Source organism: Procambarus clarkii, chromosome 86 (assembly GCF_040958095.1).
Source record: "Procambarus clarkii isolate CNS0578487 chromosome 86, FALCON_Pclarkii_2.0, whole genome shotgun sequence".
Taxonomy (NCBI): domain Eukaryota; kingdom Metazoa; phylum Arthropoda; class Malacostraca; order Decapoda; family Cambaridae; genus Procambarus; species Procambarus clarkii.
Window position 1 is genome coordinate 18,342,000 of NC_091235.1, and position 20,345 is coordinate 18,362,344.

At 47.4% G+C, this 20,345-nt stretch overlaps 1 protein-coding gene across 1 annotated transcript in view; it reads left to right on the forward strand.

Annotated features, from left to right (window-relative positions):
• The window catches only part of LOC123767944 (uncharacterized), a 276,215-nt gene that overhangs the window by 219,819 nt on the left and 36,051 nt on the right, over positions 1-20,345 (forward strand). The window contains exons 24-31 of the mRNA XM_069316973.1: positions 2,764-2,919; positions 3,447-3,534; positions 7,856-10,044; positions 12,215-12,302; positions 15,589-15,615; positions 16,806-16,876; positions 17,822-17,933; positions 18,309-18,372. Coding sequence (XP_069173074.1) covers positions 2,764-2,919; positions 3,447-3,534; positions 7,856-10,044; positions 12,215-12,302; positions 15,589-15,615; positions 16,806-16,876; positions 17,822-17,933; positions 18,309-18,372 — 2,795 coding nt within the window. The remainder of the gene's footprint in view (positions 1-2,763; positions 2,920-3,446; positions 3,535-7,855; positions 10,045-12,214; positions 12,303-15,588; positions 15,616-16,805; positions 16,877-17,821; positions 17,934-18,308; positions 18,373-20,345) is intronic.

Sequence of the window (20,345 nt, forward strand, 5' to 3'; positions counted from 1 at the left end):
GCTCTCTGGTGTTCTGTTATTTCTGTAGTTTCTCCATGTTCTTTTACTCAGTTGTTTCGCTACCTTACATTCCTGGTTGAAACATGGGTTTTTCTGTTGTTTTTCGTTTTTCTCCTTTTCTCTGTGTGTGTGTGTGTGTGTGTGTGTGTGTGTGTGTGTGTGTGTGTGTGTGTGTGTGTGTGTGTGTGTGTGTGTGTGTGTGTGTGTGTGTGTGTGTGGATGGATTGAACGTATTAACCCAAACAGAAATTCGCGAACCCAAGCCACCTACCCAACCCAACCTAACCAACCTATACATAGAAAAGTGGATTTTTGTGAAACGCTACTTGTTAAAGCACGTTGCATATGGTACGGTGGTTACCATAAGGTCGTATTGGTTGAGCGGACGGGGTTTGAGGGAGAGGTTGTGGGAAATATAAATCCATTCGTTCATCAATGTCTCCCCCCACGATGGGCCGCCCTCTATTATGTCATGGCCTCTCAGGACCTGACGGAGACGATGCCATAGACAAGAGGGGCCTTTCATCTGATTCTTTTCATCCTTCCCTCCCACTCGCCTCCTTCCCTCCCACCAGCATCCTTCCCTCCCACTCGCCTCCTTCCCTCCCACCAGCATCCTTCCCTCCCACTCGCCTCCTTCCCTCCCACCAGCATCCTTCCCTCCCACTGGTCTGACTCAAGACGCCAGCCCTGGTGTTCACAGCCGGGATCTTATCAACACACCTCTACGTTCCTTCAGCTTCATCACATGGTGCTTCCTCCTCCTCCTCCACTTTCCGGAAATTTACAATTTGCGAGGCGCCAGCGTCCACTAGACGGGGTGTGAAGCCTCCCGTGGGAGAGAGACACGGGGGGGGGGAGGGGGGGAGGGAAGCCCTGCTTGCTAAGACGACCCGTACCGTGACCAAATTATCCGGAAATATTCACACAGTTACGACAGCTCCCCGGTGATTCGCGCGGTCACGCCCTGCGTTTCACGAATGTTGGCGTTATATTCGTGTCAGAGTCCTGCGGGTCCAGCACTAATAAGGTGTGCTAAGTCCGGTGGGGTGGGGGGGAATCGCTCCCTTCCCCATTGCTGTGCCTGTCAAAGGACTGGACGACTGGATAGGACTTGCCTGCTGGAGAGGGGAGGACTGGTGGAGTGGTTAGTGGACACGATAGGGAGTGAGGGGGGGAGGAGATTTGATGGAACAGGGAAGATGGAAGGATTGAAGGAGCAGTTTGGATGAAAGGAACAGTTTTTAGCAGTTATAACATCGCTAGTCTGAGACACGGATGTTGATTGGTATTGGGGGGGGGAGGGGTTAGGTATGGTGGGTAGGGATGTTGTTTATGGCTCAGGGACAATATGGGGAAGAATAGGTATACCAGAATAGGTTCGAACCCTCATCACGGCCCATGTGGATTTGTTCATTTGATATATCACGTTATTGTGATTTCTGTGTGTAAAGGTGTATATTAGGTGGACGGGACAGGTATAACAGGAGGGGGGGGGGGCGTTGCAGACAGTGAAAAGGGGGCCCTGGGAGTGTGGTTGGGTATCGTTCTAGTGGGTACGTGGGTGGGTATTACCGCAGCTGACGGGCGTGAGAACCAATACACGTACCCCGCCCCTCCCCCTCTCCCAGACAAGTTTACCTGGGGGAGGAGGAGGAGGAGAAGGGGGTAGGGGGGAGTGGGGAGGGGAGGGGGAATAGCCCAGGACTTGATATGTTAATGCTGTGTCTTAAAGGTGCTCTTATTAAGCTGTGGTGATGACATTCATTGGTTGATTTATGAGGGTAATGGTGGTTTGGTGAGACTTGGTGATGTACATTTGTTTGGTTGTGTGTGTGTGGGGGGGCTGTGTATGTGTGGTTGAGTGCTTTGCGTTTATCTTGCTAAGATTCGCTCTCTGTACCTCTGTATAAATATTTATATCTATTTCCTGTTCTGCTGCTACTTTTATTTCCTCTCTCTCTCTCTCTCTCTCTCTCTCTCTCTCTCTCTCTCTCTCTCTCTCTCTCTCTCTCTCTCTCTCTCTCTCTCTCTCTCTCTCTCTCTCTCTCTCTTCCCCTATCCTTTCCCCTACCCCTCCCATTCTCTCCCTTCCCCCTCCTCCTTCCCTCCCTTCTGAAGGATGCCAGATCAGGTTTCTTGAAGACAATGTTTTGATCCAAGCGTCATTCCTCTGCATGAAACCAGTTTTCACTCCTCCTCTTCTGTTGTCTCGTTCACCATTCCCCTTCCTTCCATCCCATTCCCCCCTCCCGTCTGTCACATCACGTGTCACAAGCCCCCATGCTCAAGCACTCAACCCTACCTGCGCCCCCCTTCATCACCGTGGGGCTCCTCGCCCCCTCCACCCCTACAAACCCCTCTTCCTCCCCCATCAACTCCAGGTTAGCAACTTGCACGGTGAGATACTGCGTGTGGTGACATGGTGTTGCAGTGGTGGTGTGGTGGGAACCGCAGCACACACACACACACACACACACACACACACACACACACACACACACACACACACACACACATACACACATACACACATACACACACACACACACACACACACATACACACACACACACACACACACACACACACACACACACACACACACACACACACACACACATACACACACACACACACACACACACACATACACACACACACACACATACACACACATACTGATCAACGCATCCCCGTCGTCTTAGTGTTGGGGGAACTATTGCCGTATATTATAACTGTATTGTTATTGTACTTTGGCAGTCACTGTGGTCCAGCACCGTGGCCCATCACCGTGGCCCATCACCGTGGCCCATCACCGTGGCCCATCACCGTGGCTCATCACCGTGGCCCATCAGCGTGGTCCATCACCGTGGCCCATCACCGTGGTCCATTCTCCCTTGTCTTTGAGGGGTGGACGTGAATTATACTGTGGAAAAGGAGGTTCTTTCGGCTCCCATCTCCATAATGTTCTTTGGTGATTGTAGTTGTTATGCCTGGTGTTTGGAGGGATTTGTGTGTTTGTGTTTTGAATCTGGTTGTCTCCTTCCTGCTTGTGTGGTTACGTGAATGTGGCTCGTTTTCCTGCTTTATTGTTTGTGCTTGTGTGGAGAGGGAATTATCAGGGGAAAGCGTCAAGCCATTACGACTATATAGCACTTGGAAGAGGTCAGGATAAGGATTTGGGATGGGACGAGCGGGAAATGAATGGTGCCCAACCACTTGGCACTTGGATGGTCGGGGATTGAACGCCGACCTGCATGAAGCGAGACCGTCGCTCTACCGTCCAGCCCAAATGGTTGGGCGCTTGTGTGGAGAGCTGATCGATATACAGTTCTGTATTCTCACCTCCAGAGGCGATACAATAATATAAATCCTCACTCCAGAGCTTATACAGTAATGTAGCTTCACCCCACAGCTGCTACGATATTGTATTCTCTCCGCAGAGCTGATACAGCACTTTATCCTCACCTCCGAGCGATGCAGTTCTCTTATTCTCACAATCAGTTTGTGAAGCAGTCACTAGGGTGTCAAGTGAGGTCATGGAACAATAGCCTGGACTCACCCCGCGGCTGCAGGAAGGCACACGGCTCTACGGAACTCCGAATTCAACTGTTTTATTGCGGTTTCGCACCGGCTTGAGAGAAGGGGTCCCGGGGGGCGGGGGCGAGTGGTAGAGTGAAATTTAAAACGTGACTTTTGACGCTATACGGACTAATGAACAGCCGGGTCTATAGGTGAACTGGGGTTGGTCAAGTTGGAACACTTCATATTAGGTCAAAAAATCCATCGTTCCCAGTTATCTGGGGTTTTGTACGTGATTGTTAAGCTTCGTACCTTATGTTTCTTAATTATGGGACGAGTGTTTTTGCCTCAGAGAGAGAGAGAGAAAGAGGGAAAATTATGGAGAAGGTATGTTTGTTAATAGGTGCGTTATTTGAGGGAACAATGTAAGTGTGTCAGGGCACCATTGTGTGTATACACAGTGTTATATAATGTAGCTAGCGAAGGGGTCTAAAAAAACCGATGGCAGCGCTTGAGTTCCCGTCGGTTTCATCAGCGATGGCAGCGCTTGAGTTCCCGTCGGTTTCATCAGCGATGGCAGCGCTTGTCTTCAGGGTGTCTCAGAGGTTCTGAAATTAAAACAAAAGTTTAAGGCTGTCAAAGTTTTTATGTTGATTCAAGTACATATTTTGTTATACAACAACAACATTTCCCCACTGAACTGTACTACGACTACTTCCGGTTGATGTGGTCCAGAGGAAGAGGCAAGAATGGAAAGAAGGATGGAAATTGAAGAATTGAGAAAAAATTGAAAAAATGGAAATTGAAGAATTGAGGGAATAGAAGACTGGAGATAGGGAAGAGGTGAGTGGAGACCAAACGAATGTAGGGACCATAGATGGTGGGCAATAAAGGGAGTGAGTGAGTGAGCGAGAGAGAGAGAGAGAGAGAGAGAGAGAGAGAGAGAGAGAGAGAGAGAGAGAGAGAGAGAGAGAGAGAGAGAGAGAGAGAGTGAGAGAGGGTGAGAGAGAGTGAGAGAGGGTGAGAGAGAGAGAGAGAGAGAGTGAGAGAGAGAGAGAGAGAGAGAGAGAGAGAGAGAGAGAGAGAGAGAGAGAGAGAGAGAGAGAGAGAGAGAGAGAGAGAGAGAGAGAGAGAGAACAACAGAGAGGGTTAGAGGTTAGCTTACATAGCGGAGTTCGTGAGCTGCAGCCGTTAAGGGTTAACAAGAACGCGGTAATAATGTCGGATATTGTGAAAAACATGAGTATTTCAGCGAGACGCGCACGCGCGCTTCCACACGCCCAAAAGAGGCCAAGGGATAGAGGGTCGTCCCCCACAACACAAAACGTCGACCGATCTATCCACAGGTGTAAATACAAAATAAAATGCATTAATGTCGCAACCTGTATAACATACGTCGAGTGTGTCATTACTAAACTATCGACTGTTCTGTACACATGGTGGCCTTGTTCCACACCTGGTGGTGTTCCACACCTGGTGGTGTTCCACACCTGGTGGTGTTCCACACCTGGTGGTGTTCCACACCTGGTGGTGTTCCACACCTGGTGGTGTTCCACACCTGGTGGTGTTCCACACCTGGTGGTGTTCCACAGCTGGTGTTCCACCACCTCTGGTGTTAGACACACCAACAAGTCAAGACCCGGTGTATCTTTCCGTTAGCATGTATTACTGAGACAGTAATACCAGTCCGGTTAAGTAGCGGTGGTAGCGGGTCTTTTTGCCCCCCTACGACCTGTCACATGTGTGTGTGTATGGAATACAAAATACAACATTGTGTGTATTGCATTTTGTATTTGTTGTGACACAAGATTTATTGTTTTCGTGTGTATAGGTTGGTAATCGACGACGTCTTCAATGAAAGCAAAGGCGATTTTGGTGTTAGTTTCGGGCCATGAAGCACCCTTCTGTCCCTACGAACCATCCGCTCGGGCTGGTCAGTAGAGCAAGGCCTTGTGTCTTAGAAGGTCGGCGTTCGATCCCTGATGGTTTGGGCACCGCTCCTTGAGGCTGTTCTCGTATCCCAGTTCCTTGTCCTCGTATCCCAGTTCCTTGTTCTCGTATACCAGTTCCTTGTTCTCGTATCCCAGTTCCTTGTTCTCGTATCCCAGTTCCTTGTTCTCGTATACCAGTTCCTTGTTCTCGTATCCCAGTTCCTTGTTCTCGTATCCCAGCTCCTTGTCTTCATATCCCAGCTCCTTGTCCTCGTATCCCAGCTCCTTGTTCTCGTATCCCAGCTCCTTATCCTCGTATCCCAGCTCCTTGTTCTCGTATCCCAGCTCCTCGTCCTCATATCCCAGCTCCTTATCCTCATATCCCAGCTCCTTATCCTCAAATCCCAGCTCCTTGTCTTCGTAGCCCAGCTCCTCGTCCTTATATCTCAGCTCCTTGTCCTCATATCCCAGCTCCTTGTCCTTACATCCAGTTTCTTGTACCATATCTCGGCTCCTTATCCTCATATCATTCTTGTGAAATATAACGACACTGGCTTCGCGCTTTCTCCCAATAATACCTTACCCTTATGGGATGACAGCTGAACGCTGTATGTCCTCTACTGACAGTGAGCCTAGATGTATTGGTTCTCAGAGTCAGAGGAAAAGTATACGCATATTACGCACCATTGCGCTGACCAAACCCCGGCAAAATTAGTAACGGCAGAGGTTGGAAGCACTGTTAAGCTGCCTCACGGACCAGACGACACACTCAGGGCTGTAAACTTGGGTGGTCAGTTGGTTTACAGCCTTTTTAGGAGAGGCCTACTCTGGTATGTTCACTGTCCACGACCTCTCTCTCTCTCTCTCTCTCTCTCTCTCTCTCTCTCTCTCTCTCTCTCTCTCTCTCTCTCTCTCTCTCTCTCTCTCTCTCTCTCTCTCTCTCTCTCTCTCACTCTCCTCCAGCTCCTACCCACTCAAAACGCGCTCACACACTCCCTCAGTCTCTCTCACACACCCAATCACTCTTCCCCCTTACTCCCAATCATCCTCCCTACGCTACACAATTACATAATCAATCCTGCAGTCCCCGTGGTGCAGTGGTAAAGCACTCGGCCGGCGTTTCGCGAGCGCTTTGGTCTGGGTTCGTATCCTGGCCGGGGAGGATTGACTGGGCGCCAATGCTTAACTGTTGCCTCTGTTCGCCCAGCAGTGAATGGGTACCTGGTTGTTAATTAAACGATTTGACGGGTCGTATTCCGGGGAAAAACCAAAATTAGAATTAAGGCCCTGCCCGGATCGCTATATGCGTGATTTACAAGAATGTAAGAACTCTTGTATAAATGAATAAAAATACACTCACTTCCTTCAACTCCCCATTTTTCATTCACCTTCTCATTCACTCTCATTCACTCTCATGAGTTAACGAAACAGGGCGAAGTGTTGAGGTCGGTAGGGAAACATCTGACCTCGACTAATAAGGGCAAGTACTAAGACAAAAAGCATCGGATTTCTGTTAAGACATCTGCCTGCTAAGATTGTCTATTCACACATCCCGGTCGGTATAGGCAGGTATCCAGGGAAGCAGCTCGTTATCTTCATTTAAATGGGAGATTTGTACACACTTTAGATGGTGATCTCAGACGGGGGAAGCTCTCTCTCTCTCTCTCTCTCTCTCTCTCTCTCTCTCTCTCTCTCTCTCTCTCTCTCTCTCTCTCTCTCTCTCTCTCTCTCTCTCTCTCTCTCTCTCTCATTTATTCATCTCTCCATCCACCTTCTTGACCGTCTTGACCATCTTCTCCGTATTCCTTCAGACGAACTGATGGTGTAATCCAATAACTTGGCATTGTGTGTGTGTTGGTTTTGTGTGTTACTCGGGATAGGGTGCTGGGTGCTAGGTGAGTGCTAGGTGCTGCATGTTGCATGCTGGGTATTCGGGGCTTGATGTTGAGTGCTGGAGAGTTTATGTTGGGACAGTTGAAGTCATGTGGCCTAACCACAAAACACACACACACACACACACACACACACACACACACACACACACACACACACACACACACACACACACACACACACACACCCTGACACCAGATAAAATATATATAATTTAGGTTCTTGATTTTTTTACTGTGAGAAACATAGCTTTTTTTCATCCAGAACCGTCCAAAGTTGATTTATTTAACCTTGTATATGCTCGTACTGTAGAGAGGACTCGACCAGAGCTCATGGCGTGACAGCACCTTATAGCTAGAATGTGTGATGTTTTATGTTTCATTGATGTTATCATGTGTGATGTTTCATTGTTCAGCTCTTGTGTTAAAACTAATGAATATTTTTTTCAGCTTGCATAATAATATGGAAAGATAAGGGTTAGGAACTGTGTATGTGTGTGTAAATAGTTTCCTGTACGAAGAGTTTTTGGTTTTGAGAGACTTCGACTTACAATGGTCAAAATGTTGACGTTCGAGAACCAGTCCAAAATTTCAAGCTTCAAATGTTCGACGATGCCGCTGGATCGGCCCTCCAACTTCTTCAAGATGAAGCGGAAGCTGCGGCTCTCCGTGCCTGTAGAGGAGGGAAGGTGCCAGGAGCCACCGAGCACTGCCCTGATGGTACTTCCAGTGCCAACGGTGCCACCTTACCCCATTGAGATGTTTGAAACCGGCTGCAGGCTAGGCCACATCAACAGGGCCTTTAACTTAACCGATGAATTTCCTGTGGCGACCAACGCGAAGACCACTGCTTCAACAGAAGTCTTTCCTTCCCTTGAAGCTGTCCGAAGTGCCAGGCCGTCTCCGGAGGGGGCCGTTTACTCCGTCAGTGGCACTGGAGGGGAAGGTGAGGCCTTCGGTTATCATTACCAGTTCTCGAGGCCCTATGCGAACTACACTAGTGACGGGAGAATGTCCGGCAGTGGATCAGGACCTTGGTGTGTCGACGAGCGTGTGAAGGGCGACTCCTGTGTGAGCGGTGGTCAGGTAGCGAAGGATGGTTCACCACCAGGCTGCGGTTACCCGCCTGATAGTCACTCTCTGCCAAACAGTAGTTCAGTACTCAATGGCGCACAACTGAGCGGCTGCAGACTTGTAAATTGGGATCCACTATCAAACTGGAGTCCAAATGGTAGCCCACTTTTGAACGATGGCAGTATTTCGAACGATGGCTGTATTTCAAACGGTAGCTCGATATCTAAATCCGGCACTGTTTCGAATAATCGCCGGTCTCCAAGCGGCAGCTCGGCTTCGAACAGCAGCTTGCCTCCAAACGGCGGCCTGCCTCGGAACGGCGGCCTGCCTCCGAAAGGCGGCCTGCCTCCGAAAGGCGGCCTGCCTCCGAACGGCGGCCTGCCTCCGAACGGCGGCCTGCCTCCGAACAGCAGCCTGCCTCCAAACGACGGCTCGCCTCCGAGAGGAGGCCTGCCTCCAAATGGCGGATCCCTTCCGAACAACGGCACGCATCTGAACGGCAACCGGCTTCCGAACGGTGGTTTACCCCAGTATAGTAACTCAACCCGCTTCATTGGTCCAGTAGCTAACGGCGGACCACATGCAACTTCTGGGCCGTTACTCAGTGGACGTAGACCATACAGACTAAACTGGCGACCCCTGATGAAGAGGCGGGACCACCACACAAGCGGGAATAGATCCCGCCATAACGAAGGACCAGCACCTGCCCCAGGAGCCCTTCAGCACCCCAGTCACGGCAATCACTTACATCCGGAGGACAACAACTCACCGCCCGTGTCCACCAACACAGGTACGGCCATGCTTGAGGATCCTGCTGGCCGTCGCCACAGTCACGCCATAAATCACGTCCCTATTGCTCGTCCGTCAAACGAACCGTTAGCCGATCCTAGTGGAAATAGAGCTAGCTTAAACAGTGATGGTGGTTCGAGCCGTCTCGCCTACAGCAGCGCGACGGACACCAGAGCGAATAAGACGTTGGTTCCTATCTACAGCAAGGTATGCAAGCCTAAGAAGTCTCGCAACAAGCAAGGAGGTGAGGACAGGAGCCATAGTGCAGCGCGTGAGGACAGCAGAGCAGCCCTCACTCCCCTCAGGTCCTCAGACGGTCCCTTACCTCCCGCCAGACATCAAGACGTCCACTTCCGCAGCTGCGGTCCGCAGCCCATCGTGCCGCAGAAGATCGCTGAGGGCAGCAGGCCTCAGACCGCTGAAGGCAGCAGGTCTCAGACCGCTGAAGGCAGCAGGTCTCAGACCGCTGAAGGCATCAGGTCTCAGACCGCTGACGGCATCAATCCCCTCTACGAAGACCTCAAGGAATTCGAAGACGATCGAGCCGAGGAAAGACAGTATAATATCGAGGTCAAAATCGACTATTCTCGAGGCAGCAAATACCAAATGGAAACTCGACACGTAGTGAAGACTAAAGACAAGAACGGTGACAACGCAACAACTACACACAGCTCAGACATCGCCGCAACCGCTGTGGGCGTGAGCGGCACCAAGAGAGAGAAGGCGGTCGCCAGGAAGCTGCGGGAAGTAGGGGAGATGAAGTCCTTCAAGTTGGGCGTCATTCATGTGATACGACTCGGCAAATGGAGATTTGTGGCGCTCTGCTGCTGTGGGTACGTACTCCTCCCCCTCCTGATCCTCCTCCTGCTCCTGATCCTGATCCTCCTGATCCTGATCCTGATCCTCCTCCTGCTCCTGATCCTGATCCTCCTGATCCTCCTCCTGATCCTGATCCTCCTGATCCTCCTCCTGCTCCCCTTCTTCCTCCTCCCTCCCTCCCTTCTCAGTTATGCCCGTACATCTGGCTTTGCTCCTTCTAAATAATTCCTTAGCCCACATTCATACATTTGTTGTGAAGGCTTCTACCCAGAGTAATGTTTTAATTGTGTCTTTACTTGTTTCCCCAAGAGATGGCGTGTGCTGGCACTCAGCGCGGTATTTACTCTCTGCTCCTTGGTTTAATGTTTATTTCTGGAAAATTATTTCCATCTTCAAAGACGTATTTAAAAACAACTAAAGAATATCATTCGTTTTAGCTTTTCCTTCAGTAATTCTCGAGGTAATACTGCTGCAATTTGAGTATATTATAAGCCGATTTTTTTTATTGAATATATAATCCAGAACTTGGATTAAGGAGGATTCGAACCCACACACTGGGTACTCCCATGCCCACGTTCTAGACCGCTACACCACAACATGGTAAAAGCAATGCAACCTTTGATTCAACTGAATCCTCTGGGGTTTCAGTGGAAACTAAACATAATCTAACCGGACAAAACCAAACCGAATCTAAGCTACCTACTTAAACCTAACGTATGTTAATTTAATACAATCATATCTATCCTAACCTCACGTCCTAAGCTTAATTTAACCAAGTTAGGAGCATCAACCCCAAAAATAGAAGGAAAGATTAATTTTTTGTATACGAGACGATAAATCCATACAGATAAAACAGGAAAATACGAGGTAAAACAGAGACAATGATGAATTAAGATGATGGCAGGAAGAGAGAGAGAGAGAGAGAGAGAGAGAGAGAGAGAGAGAGAAACAAGAAAAAGTGAGAGAAGCGAGACATGAGCGAGGATAAGTGGTGGTAGGAGAATAAGAAACAGACCTCAAGGCGGTAGAAACAGGTCAAAAGCATAAATACAATAATAACATAAATAATCAGGGAATTAGGTGAACGAGATGATTTGGAGAATAAAGGAAATTAATCGATAACTCAAGATTTCAGATGGAGAGAATTGAGTTGAAGAATATTAAGAAAAAAAATTAAATTAGATTAATAGATGTAATAAGAATGATTGAGGTTGTGGGATTGACAAGAGAGGGTGTGTGTTGGGGGGGAGGGGATTGCGGGCCCCAGGCGCAGGGCATGTGCGCGCGCGCGCGTGAGAAGACTGTCTGGATCCTGGACTAAGTTCCTTCAGGCCTGGGAAGCCGTCCCCGACCCGACCCGACCCGTCCCGATCCGATCCGATCCGATCCGTCATGAGGCCCTCTGACTCGTGGATACTGGGTATTGGTAAATTCACTCCAGTCTTTCTACCGACCATTAGGAAAATAAACAAAAAGAAACGCTGCAATAGACACACGCACACGCGCACACACACACACACACACACACACACACACACACACACACACACACACACACACACACACACACACACACACACACACACATTGGAGTATATTGTGTATGCTTCCCCACGAGGTGGTGTTTTTTGGGAAGTCTTACACTTATTAATTCAGGTGATGGCTACAGGAAAGAGCTTTGTATTCCATTTATTCTATAAGTTACAGTTAGGTTACCCCCAGGAGTATGGGAGAGGGTGGGAGCCAGGGAGTGTTGGAGGTGGGAGGGGTGTGGGTGGCGTGGGAGAGTAGTGGGAGCTTTGAAGGTGGGGGGTAGGGAGGGATGGAGGAGGGTGTGGGGCAGGAGGGAAGGGTAATTTTGAGTGGGAGGGACTGACTGACAGGGTGGGAGGGAAGGAAAGAGGGAGAGGGCAGGTAATGATGGAATGGACCCTATTTTGTCATCTTTGTCGAATCTTCATTTTAAAGTTATGGACGGAAGAGGCTTCCACAACTAATTCTTTCAGCGCATTACTCTAGCTGACCACAGGTACGGCTTTTCATATTCTACAATGTTATTCTTCCACTTTATCACTGTTGTGCCTTTGTTACCCCCCCCCCCTTTCCCCCTGGTGGCCAACAGGTAAGGTAAACATGTTCTTTGTTGACACCAACAGATGAAGTAAACTTGTTCCCTCTCAACAGGAACACTAGCCGCTACGTGCACCAGCCGGGACGCATCGAGGACTACGTTCCTGGGTACTCCTCGCTCTCCGAGAAGGAACTTAAGAAGGTGAGAAGACCGTAGAGAGAGAGAGAACAGGTAGTCAGTCATCTAGCTAAGCACTAAGAGTATAAAGTATGTGATATCAAGAGTAAAAATAAAACACAAATCTAGGGCATCCACTGGCTTTCCTATCTGCCAGGGAAAATGGGGAATGATCTGCCGGCGATGAATCACAATAACGTGGCTAAAGTAAGTTGACCAGACCACACACTAGAAGGTGAAGGGACGACAATGTTTCGGTCCGTCCTGGACCATTCTCAAGTCGATTGTGATCGACAATCGACTTGTGAATGGTCCAGGACGGACCGAAACGTCGTCGTCCCTTCACCTTCTAGTGTGTGGTCTGGTCAAGGGAAATGATCTGTGTGTAAAGGAAAAGTGGTGCTTCATGATTGTGTGTACTCGCCTAGCTGTATTTCCCTAGTTGTGCCTGCAGGGTCGAGCATCTGCTCTTCTGCGATGCTCGACCGAAGTTGATGGTGGATTAACACTAATACCGTGTTAATATCCACTATCTTATGTTATTAATATCACCGTATGGGCCTTTTGGCCTATAGGATGCAGCTCCTGTTTATATCCACCCAATCCCATTCATATATTTATCATTGTACCTAACTTCACTTCACCTCTCTCCTGCCTATATATATCCAAATCTACGTACTTGTAACTCAACCTTCTGAAAATGTATTATTAATACGAAAGTACTTAAGGAAATTCCTGTATATATATATATATATATATATATATATATATATATATATATATATATATATATACATATATATATATATATATACATATATATATATATATACATATATATATATATACATATATATATATATATATATATATATACATATATATATATATATATATATATATATATATATATATATATATATATATATATATATATATATATATGATGGTCACATGATGTCCAATGTCCTTTATTTTCACGTTGAATCTGGAAGTTTTTACAGGTGAAAGTAAGTACTTAAAAGATTTATGTTCAATAGTGCTAATTTGTAAAAAAATATATATATACATTTTGTTTGATGTCCTGTTGAGAAATGGCCGGCCGTCAGCGCTCCCCTTGATCCTCAGGAAGAATTACCACATGCTACCCCCTGGTGCTTAGGAAGATTTACCACATGTTATTTCACTGGAAGGGAGGCGTGATGTGGCGACCAATTCTCACCCACATGTTTTGCTAACATGTCAGCAGTAGACTGTGTTACCCAGCCCGTCCTCCCAAGGTTTCCCATCATCAAAAACTGTCGTATTAATGTATCCCCTTATCCTAACCTACCAGAGGACAGAAAACGGGACAGAATGTCAGTTTCGCGGGCTTTTTACCCTTTTCGAGTTCGACTATTTTTGGCCTTTATTAGAATGTACGTCAAAATGCGACGTTCTATATTAGGAGGACGGGTTTGGCGTGGTAGTTGTGGCATGTTGGTGGTGTCGGGGGGAACTGTGACTGGCGAATGGCTTAGACTGTGTGTTGCAAGTAGCTGTAGCGCCGTGTACTTCAGCCTCTGCGAGGTCTACGAGAAGCAGCATGCGTCCAACGACTGTAAAAGCCAACGACCACAATAGCCAACGACTACAATAGCCAACGACCACAATGTTAGACGACCACAATAGCCCGACGACCACAGTGCCCAACGACCACAATAGCCAACGACCACAATAGCCCGACGACCACAATAGCCCGACGACCACAATAGCCCGACGACCACAATAGCCCGACGACCACAATAGCCAACGACCACAATAGCCAACGACCACAATAGCCAACGACCACAATAGCCAACGACTACAATAGCCAACGACCACAATAGCCAACGACCACAATAGCCAACGACCACAATAGCCAACGACTACAATAGCCAACGACTACAATAGCCAACGACCACAATAGCCAACGACTACAATAGCCAACGACCACAATAGCCAACGACTACAATAGCCAACGACCACAATAGCCAACGACTACAATAGCCAACGACCACAATGTTAGACGACCACAATAGCCTGACGACCAGTGCCCAACGACCACAATAGCCCGACGACCACAATAGCCCGACGACCACAATAGCCAACGACCACAATAGCCAACGACCACAATAGCGAACGACCACAATAGCCAACGACCACAATAGCCAACGACCACAATAGCCAACGACTACAATAGCCAACGACCACAATAGCCAACGACTACAATAGCCAACGACCACAATAGCCAACGACTACAATAGCCAACGACCACAATGTTAGACGACCACAATAGCCCGACGACCACAGTGCCCAACGACCACAATAGCCAACGACCACAATAGCCCGACGACCACAATAGCCCGACGACCACAGTGCCCAACGACCAGCATCATCTCTAGCGATGGATGACGTACCACTGACCAATTCAGAGTTTTGCTTCTCCATTTTAACATGCAATTACTTTGACATTCAACCAGTCTCTTGACCACCGTGTGTAATGACCACGGAGGGTAATGACTACTGCGTGCAGTGATTACGTCGATGACAACTGTGTATAATGAGCGATTGTGTTGATCTTCGACCACTGTATTCAGGAGTTACTTTGATGGACGCTTATTGGGGCCAGGGATTACTTTGATATACTACCAGTGTAACGATTACTTTGTCGCATGATTACTGTTCAACGATAATCTGGATGCTCAACTGTGACGCATGGCACTGCCAGATATTAACGTGACGCATGGCACTGCCAGGTATTAATGTGACGCATGGCTACTGTCTTCACGACGACTCTGACGCATACATCTGGCTGTGTTGGGGTCCTTCACCTAATAGGGAGAAGCCTCGTTGGAATAGGACGAGCTTTCATGATCTGTCTTGAGAACCTAATGTGGAAACAGTGCCCCCCCCCCCCCTCACTCACTCACTCACTCACTCACTCACTCACTCACTCACTCACTCACACACACACACACACACACACACACACACACACACACACACACACACACACACTTACACTTACACTTACACTTTTCAAGGCGTAGATATACCTTTAACGTTGTCAACAGGCCATAAATAGTTTGTGACGGTTAATAGTAATGATCGGGGTATTGTTTGACCTTAGGAGGGGGAGAGGAGGGGAAGGGAGGGAGGGAGTTTCACCAGAAGCTTCCCTCCCACCATTCCCTCCCTCCCACCCCCTCCCTCCCCCCACAAACACGACCATCCCACATACGCTAATGTTGGTATTCACGATCTTCTCTTCTGTTCCATGTACGCCCAGAACCCGGAGGCTGACGTTAAACTAGAGGTTGGTGGTGTTTATACACACTTTCTTGTTTTTAATCTCTTCTCGATGACTTGTTTAAGATAATAAAATATATATCACCTCGGGGACTGACTTTTGGGTTTTGTCTTTCACCAAACAACTCTTTTTTTTGATACTTTAACTGTAGTTTAAAAGTAGTTTTCGAAGCCTTCTATTTTCTGTACATTTGCTGAACTAGTGTCAATGTTCTGGTAGATGTTTACGTTAGTGCATCGTTTTGAACTTATTAGGATTACTATTACAAACTTGAAGTAGTATAAGTCTGTTAATTTGTCATTGTTGTTTCCCCTTTGTTTTAAATTGTATGAAAACATGTGCCTCTAGTAATTTGTAAGTAAAGGCTGTTTACGTCAGTTTATCTCCAGCCATTTAGTCTTAGTCATTATGTGTCTGTTGGTAATTATGTTAATTCATTCTTAATATTAAAACCCGCACTTGTGTATTTGTGAATTGTACGTGACAAAGAGTCTTTCTTTGTCTTACACAAAGTCTTTCGCCCAGCCACTTGGGATGGACGGGAGAGCGACGGTCTGGCTACAGGCAGGTCGGCGTTCAATCCCCAACCGTCCAAGTGGTTAGGTACGATTCCATTCCACCGCCGTCTCATCCCAAATCCTTATCCTCCTCCCCCCCCCCTCCCTTTCCCAGTGCTATATAGTCGTAATAGCCTGGCGCCTTTTTCCTAATAGTTCCCTTCCCTTCTCCTGATTGCTTTGTCAAGGTCTGAGTGTATGCTTAGGACGAGACTTGCAACTCAACGACTTATACCTTGATGTAAGTCGATGTTTTGTCAAGGTCTTGAGTATGTTGTTATGTTAGTCTCGTCCTTACCACATACTCAAGACCTTAACGAAGGCCTCAGAAGAAGAGTGCAAAAGACTTGGTGTAAATCTTGACATAAAATTCGCAAATACACATATGTGTGTTTTCTTTATCCTCTATTATTATGTCTGTGAGAAGACATTAGCATTACTGGACTAACCTTAATGTTGTCAGAACTCCATGTTTCAGCTTGGCAAGGTCAGGTCCTCCCTAACTCCCCCGCACTAACACCAACGCCCACCCCTTAGTGTGTGCCCCTTAGGTCGCCCTTAAGGTCCGCCTCTAGGTCACCCTTAAGGTCCGCAGCCCGCCACATTATAATACTAACTCTCTTGACTATTCTCTTTCAGTCCCACTCACAGGAGCCGCCGCCCGTCTCCGTCAATCATAGGTTCGGGTCACAGAAGATGTCCATGACCCAGTAAGTATAGAGGCGTGTGTGTGTGTGTGTGTGTGCGTGCGCCTGAACGTGTGCGTGAGAGACTGTAAGCGTTGTTACAGGAGGTTGTGAGGTTCCGTCTTCCATGTAATCTCCTATAGCACACGTTAAAGACGCGTCAGTTTTATTGTTTTCAGAACAAGCAAATCATATATTGTCCCATTAAGTTGTTGTTTTAGATTCAGCTACTGGGAACAAAGTGTTCTAAGTAGCACGGGCTATGGTGAGCCCGTAGTGGACTTACCTGGCACAGGAGCGGGACTGTAACTTCCACCAAGTCAATTTTCTATTTCATATAAACAAGTAACATTTTGTTTCCCCTGGAATCGCAAAATACAGTAACCCAATGATCCAGTCAAGTAGTGGAAAAGTGTATAAACATTAAGCTTGTCTTCCTCAAATCTGTTCCTGAATTTTGTTCATAAAATCAATTTTGAGGTGTAACGGAATCACATTTTCCTCGATCAGTTCCTCAAGTGTCGTATCTTATCAGAGGAAACACCAGACCCATGTTACATTCCTGTCGTATACCTGTCGATAATTCCGAGGATCAATGTCCCCGCGGTCCTATCGCTTGACCAGTTTTCCTGGTTGGAGGTCTGGCATACCAGACAGGTATGCCAGATCTCCATACCTGTCAAGGCTGTTTGGCTGCCGCCTCAAACAGCTTGTATGTCACACAGACGAAAATAAGAATTAGATTTAACGAACTACTTTTCATTATTTAAGTAACATACGGTCTTATATTCACTAAAACAACTCCCCCATCCCCCTCTTCCGCTTCACAATAAATAAATAAAATATTCTCAGCAAATAGAATATTTTATACATTCCTGTATACATGCTTTAAAATGTAGTTAATTGTTACAAATTTTATTTTCTGTAGATGGGAAATGTTAAGTGTAATTTCTTGCCTTTGTCACACAGTGCTCTGAAAGAATCCGGATACGAGAGCGACAGTACCTTAGTCTTCAGGAAGCGAGAGGACGCCCGCCGTCAGATACCCGACCCCAGGAAGACCAGCCAGGTCTACCGTCAGGTGAGTCTTGACGACTTGTGGGGTGGTGGTCGTACTATAGCACCTCCCGCAGCAAGGGCACGGTGACCCCCTGTCTGCCCCAGGACCGGGGCACTCGGGGCCGTAGGTCGAATGAGAATATACTTCTTTTTAGTCAGGATATTTGGGAATCTCTCGAGGCGGCGGGCATGAGACTATACAGCGTAAACTAGTTTACATCAAATAGGGAAACTTAATACAGTCGATGTAGCCCAAGTTGAACCACGCCGCCAACAGTAAACACACGACCTTTTGACTATTACAAACATTGTCTATGACATGATTTTCCCCTGTATGGTCAAAAAAACAAAATAGTAAGCTTACGAGTCACTGACGTGATGTTCTTTCCTCCCACAGATCCAACGAGGAGGTGACATACCCTTCACAGGACTCCAGAAAGCCAACCCGCCCAGGCCCAGAGGTACAGCGAGTCTTTCTTTCTCTCTCTCTCTCTCTCTCTCTGTTGAGCCTCTTGGCTCTGCTGCTAGCACAAAGTCTGTTTTGATATTATTTTGAGTTTTATTTTGGTTTTCACTTTGAGAGAAACCTAAGTGGATACTCAGTCTGTATACCAAATTATGTTACTTGTGCTCATTACATAATTTGCTGGTGTTTGGTAATTAGAGGAAGTTAATAGGCAGCACTATAGCTTGCCAACTACGAGTATCCAGCTTGGTACTTTGTAAACACCTTGTACTGTTTGTGTGATTTTTGTTTTAAAGAGATATTGGAACATCTTCACAATTTGTTTACATTATTATGCCCAGCTATGTGTCCAGCCTCAGTAGTCAACCACACGAGCAATGTTGTGTAATGCTCACACACTTGTCCCCTGTGCTCACGACTGTGTGGATATGTCCTCTTACTGCTGCTCTAACGCCTCCTGGCACCATTTTGGTCATGGCTGCTGTCTTGGGGGAAGTGGGGGGGGAAAGAGAGGATGTCGCATGTCTGAAATAGCACTCTTCTATGTGGATGCATGTCCGGCACTGAATCACCTCTAGTGGTGCATGTCCGGCTTAGGCATTTTACCTCTGGGAGTGCATGTCCGGCTTGGTGTTTCGCCTCTTGGGTGCATGTCCGGCTTGCCACTGCATATGCAACTCTTGGGGGGATGCATTTTCAGACTTGGATATCAACTCTTGCGGTGAATGCTGGGTCTTGACCTGCAGTTCTAGGAGTGTCTTATATAGCCATGGGGCTCATTCCGGACAGTGAGCACACCATTCATTACACATTCTACCCTCCAAGTGAACGCCGCAGGGGGCACACTTCCAAGGGAAAGCCCAAGGAGGTACACCTCCAAGGCAACGCACCAGGGGACTTACCTCAAAGAGAACTACTCAAGGGGTATGCCACCAAGAGAACGCCCGCAGCTGGGGCGCACCTCCAAGAGAGTTCCCCTGGAGGTACACCTCCCTCAGAACACCCTGGGAGGTATACCTCAAGAAAACGTCTCTACAGGGTACACCTCCAAGAGAAATACCCTAGGGGTACACCTCAATGGAAACTCCCTATGGGAGCACACTTCCACAGGTACATCTTTTTAAAAGTACACTTAAAGGAGGCACTTTCATTAGTAAACTCTCGACAGTTACTTAAACTGGAGTACACCTCGCAGGAATACAACCCAAAATGGAATGCGCTGTGTGGAATACCTCCAGGGGCCGGGGAGGGGGGTGGTGTTGCTTTCAAGAATACAAGACTACGCCTCGCGAGGTACACTGTTCCTTCTTCACTTCTTAAAGCCATGATCACATTTGGATTCCCTTACCACCAGTTTTGGTGTTGGATTTATGTTTGGATTTAATGTTCCTTCTTGTTTATGTCTTTTTGTGTGTTTATGTATTAGCAAGATTACGTTTTTGGACATTGTTCACCTCAGTTAAAATAAGTAGATTTATTTTTTAAGTTTATTGAGAAATGATGTTGCTTGGTGGATATGTCGACTGATAGTACACACACCTAGTTGTGCTTGTTGGGGGGGTTGAGCTTCGGCTCTTTGGTCCCGCCTCTCAATTGTATAATGGTGGTGCTGACACCTGTGCATGTTTGTAGAATCTCAATGTATTTTCAAACTCCTTCCACTTTTGAAGGTAGTTAAGGTAGTTATTATGATTTTTTCTATAGTTAGCACAGTAGTTAGTGTGTGTGTCTCCACTCCCCCAGTCCCCACCCAATCTTCTCTCCACTCCCCCAGTCCCCACCCAATCTTCTCTCCACTCCCCCAGTCCCTACCCAATCTGCCTACACTGCCACTCATCACATTCTCCTGCCTATCTACCTATCCTATGCCCAATTTCCCGGCCAGTCCGCCCTCCTATCCTATAATCCTCTCCTATCCTACACTCTTACCCCCCCTATATTACTTGGTTTTATGTCCTATTTTTCTGC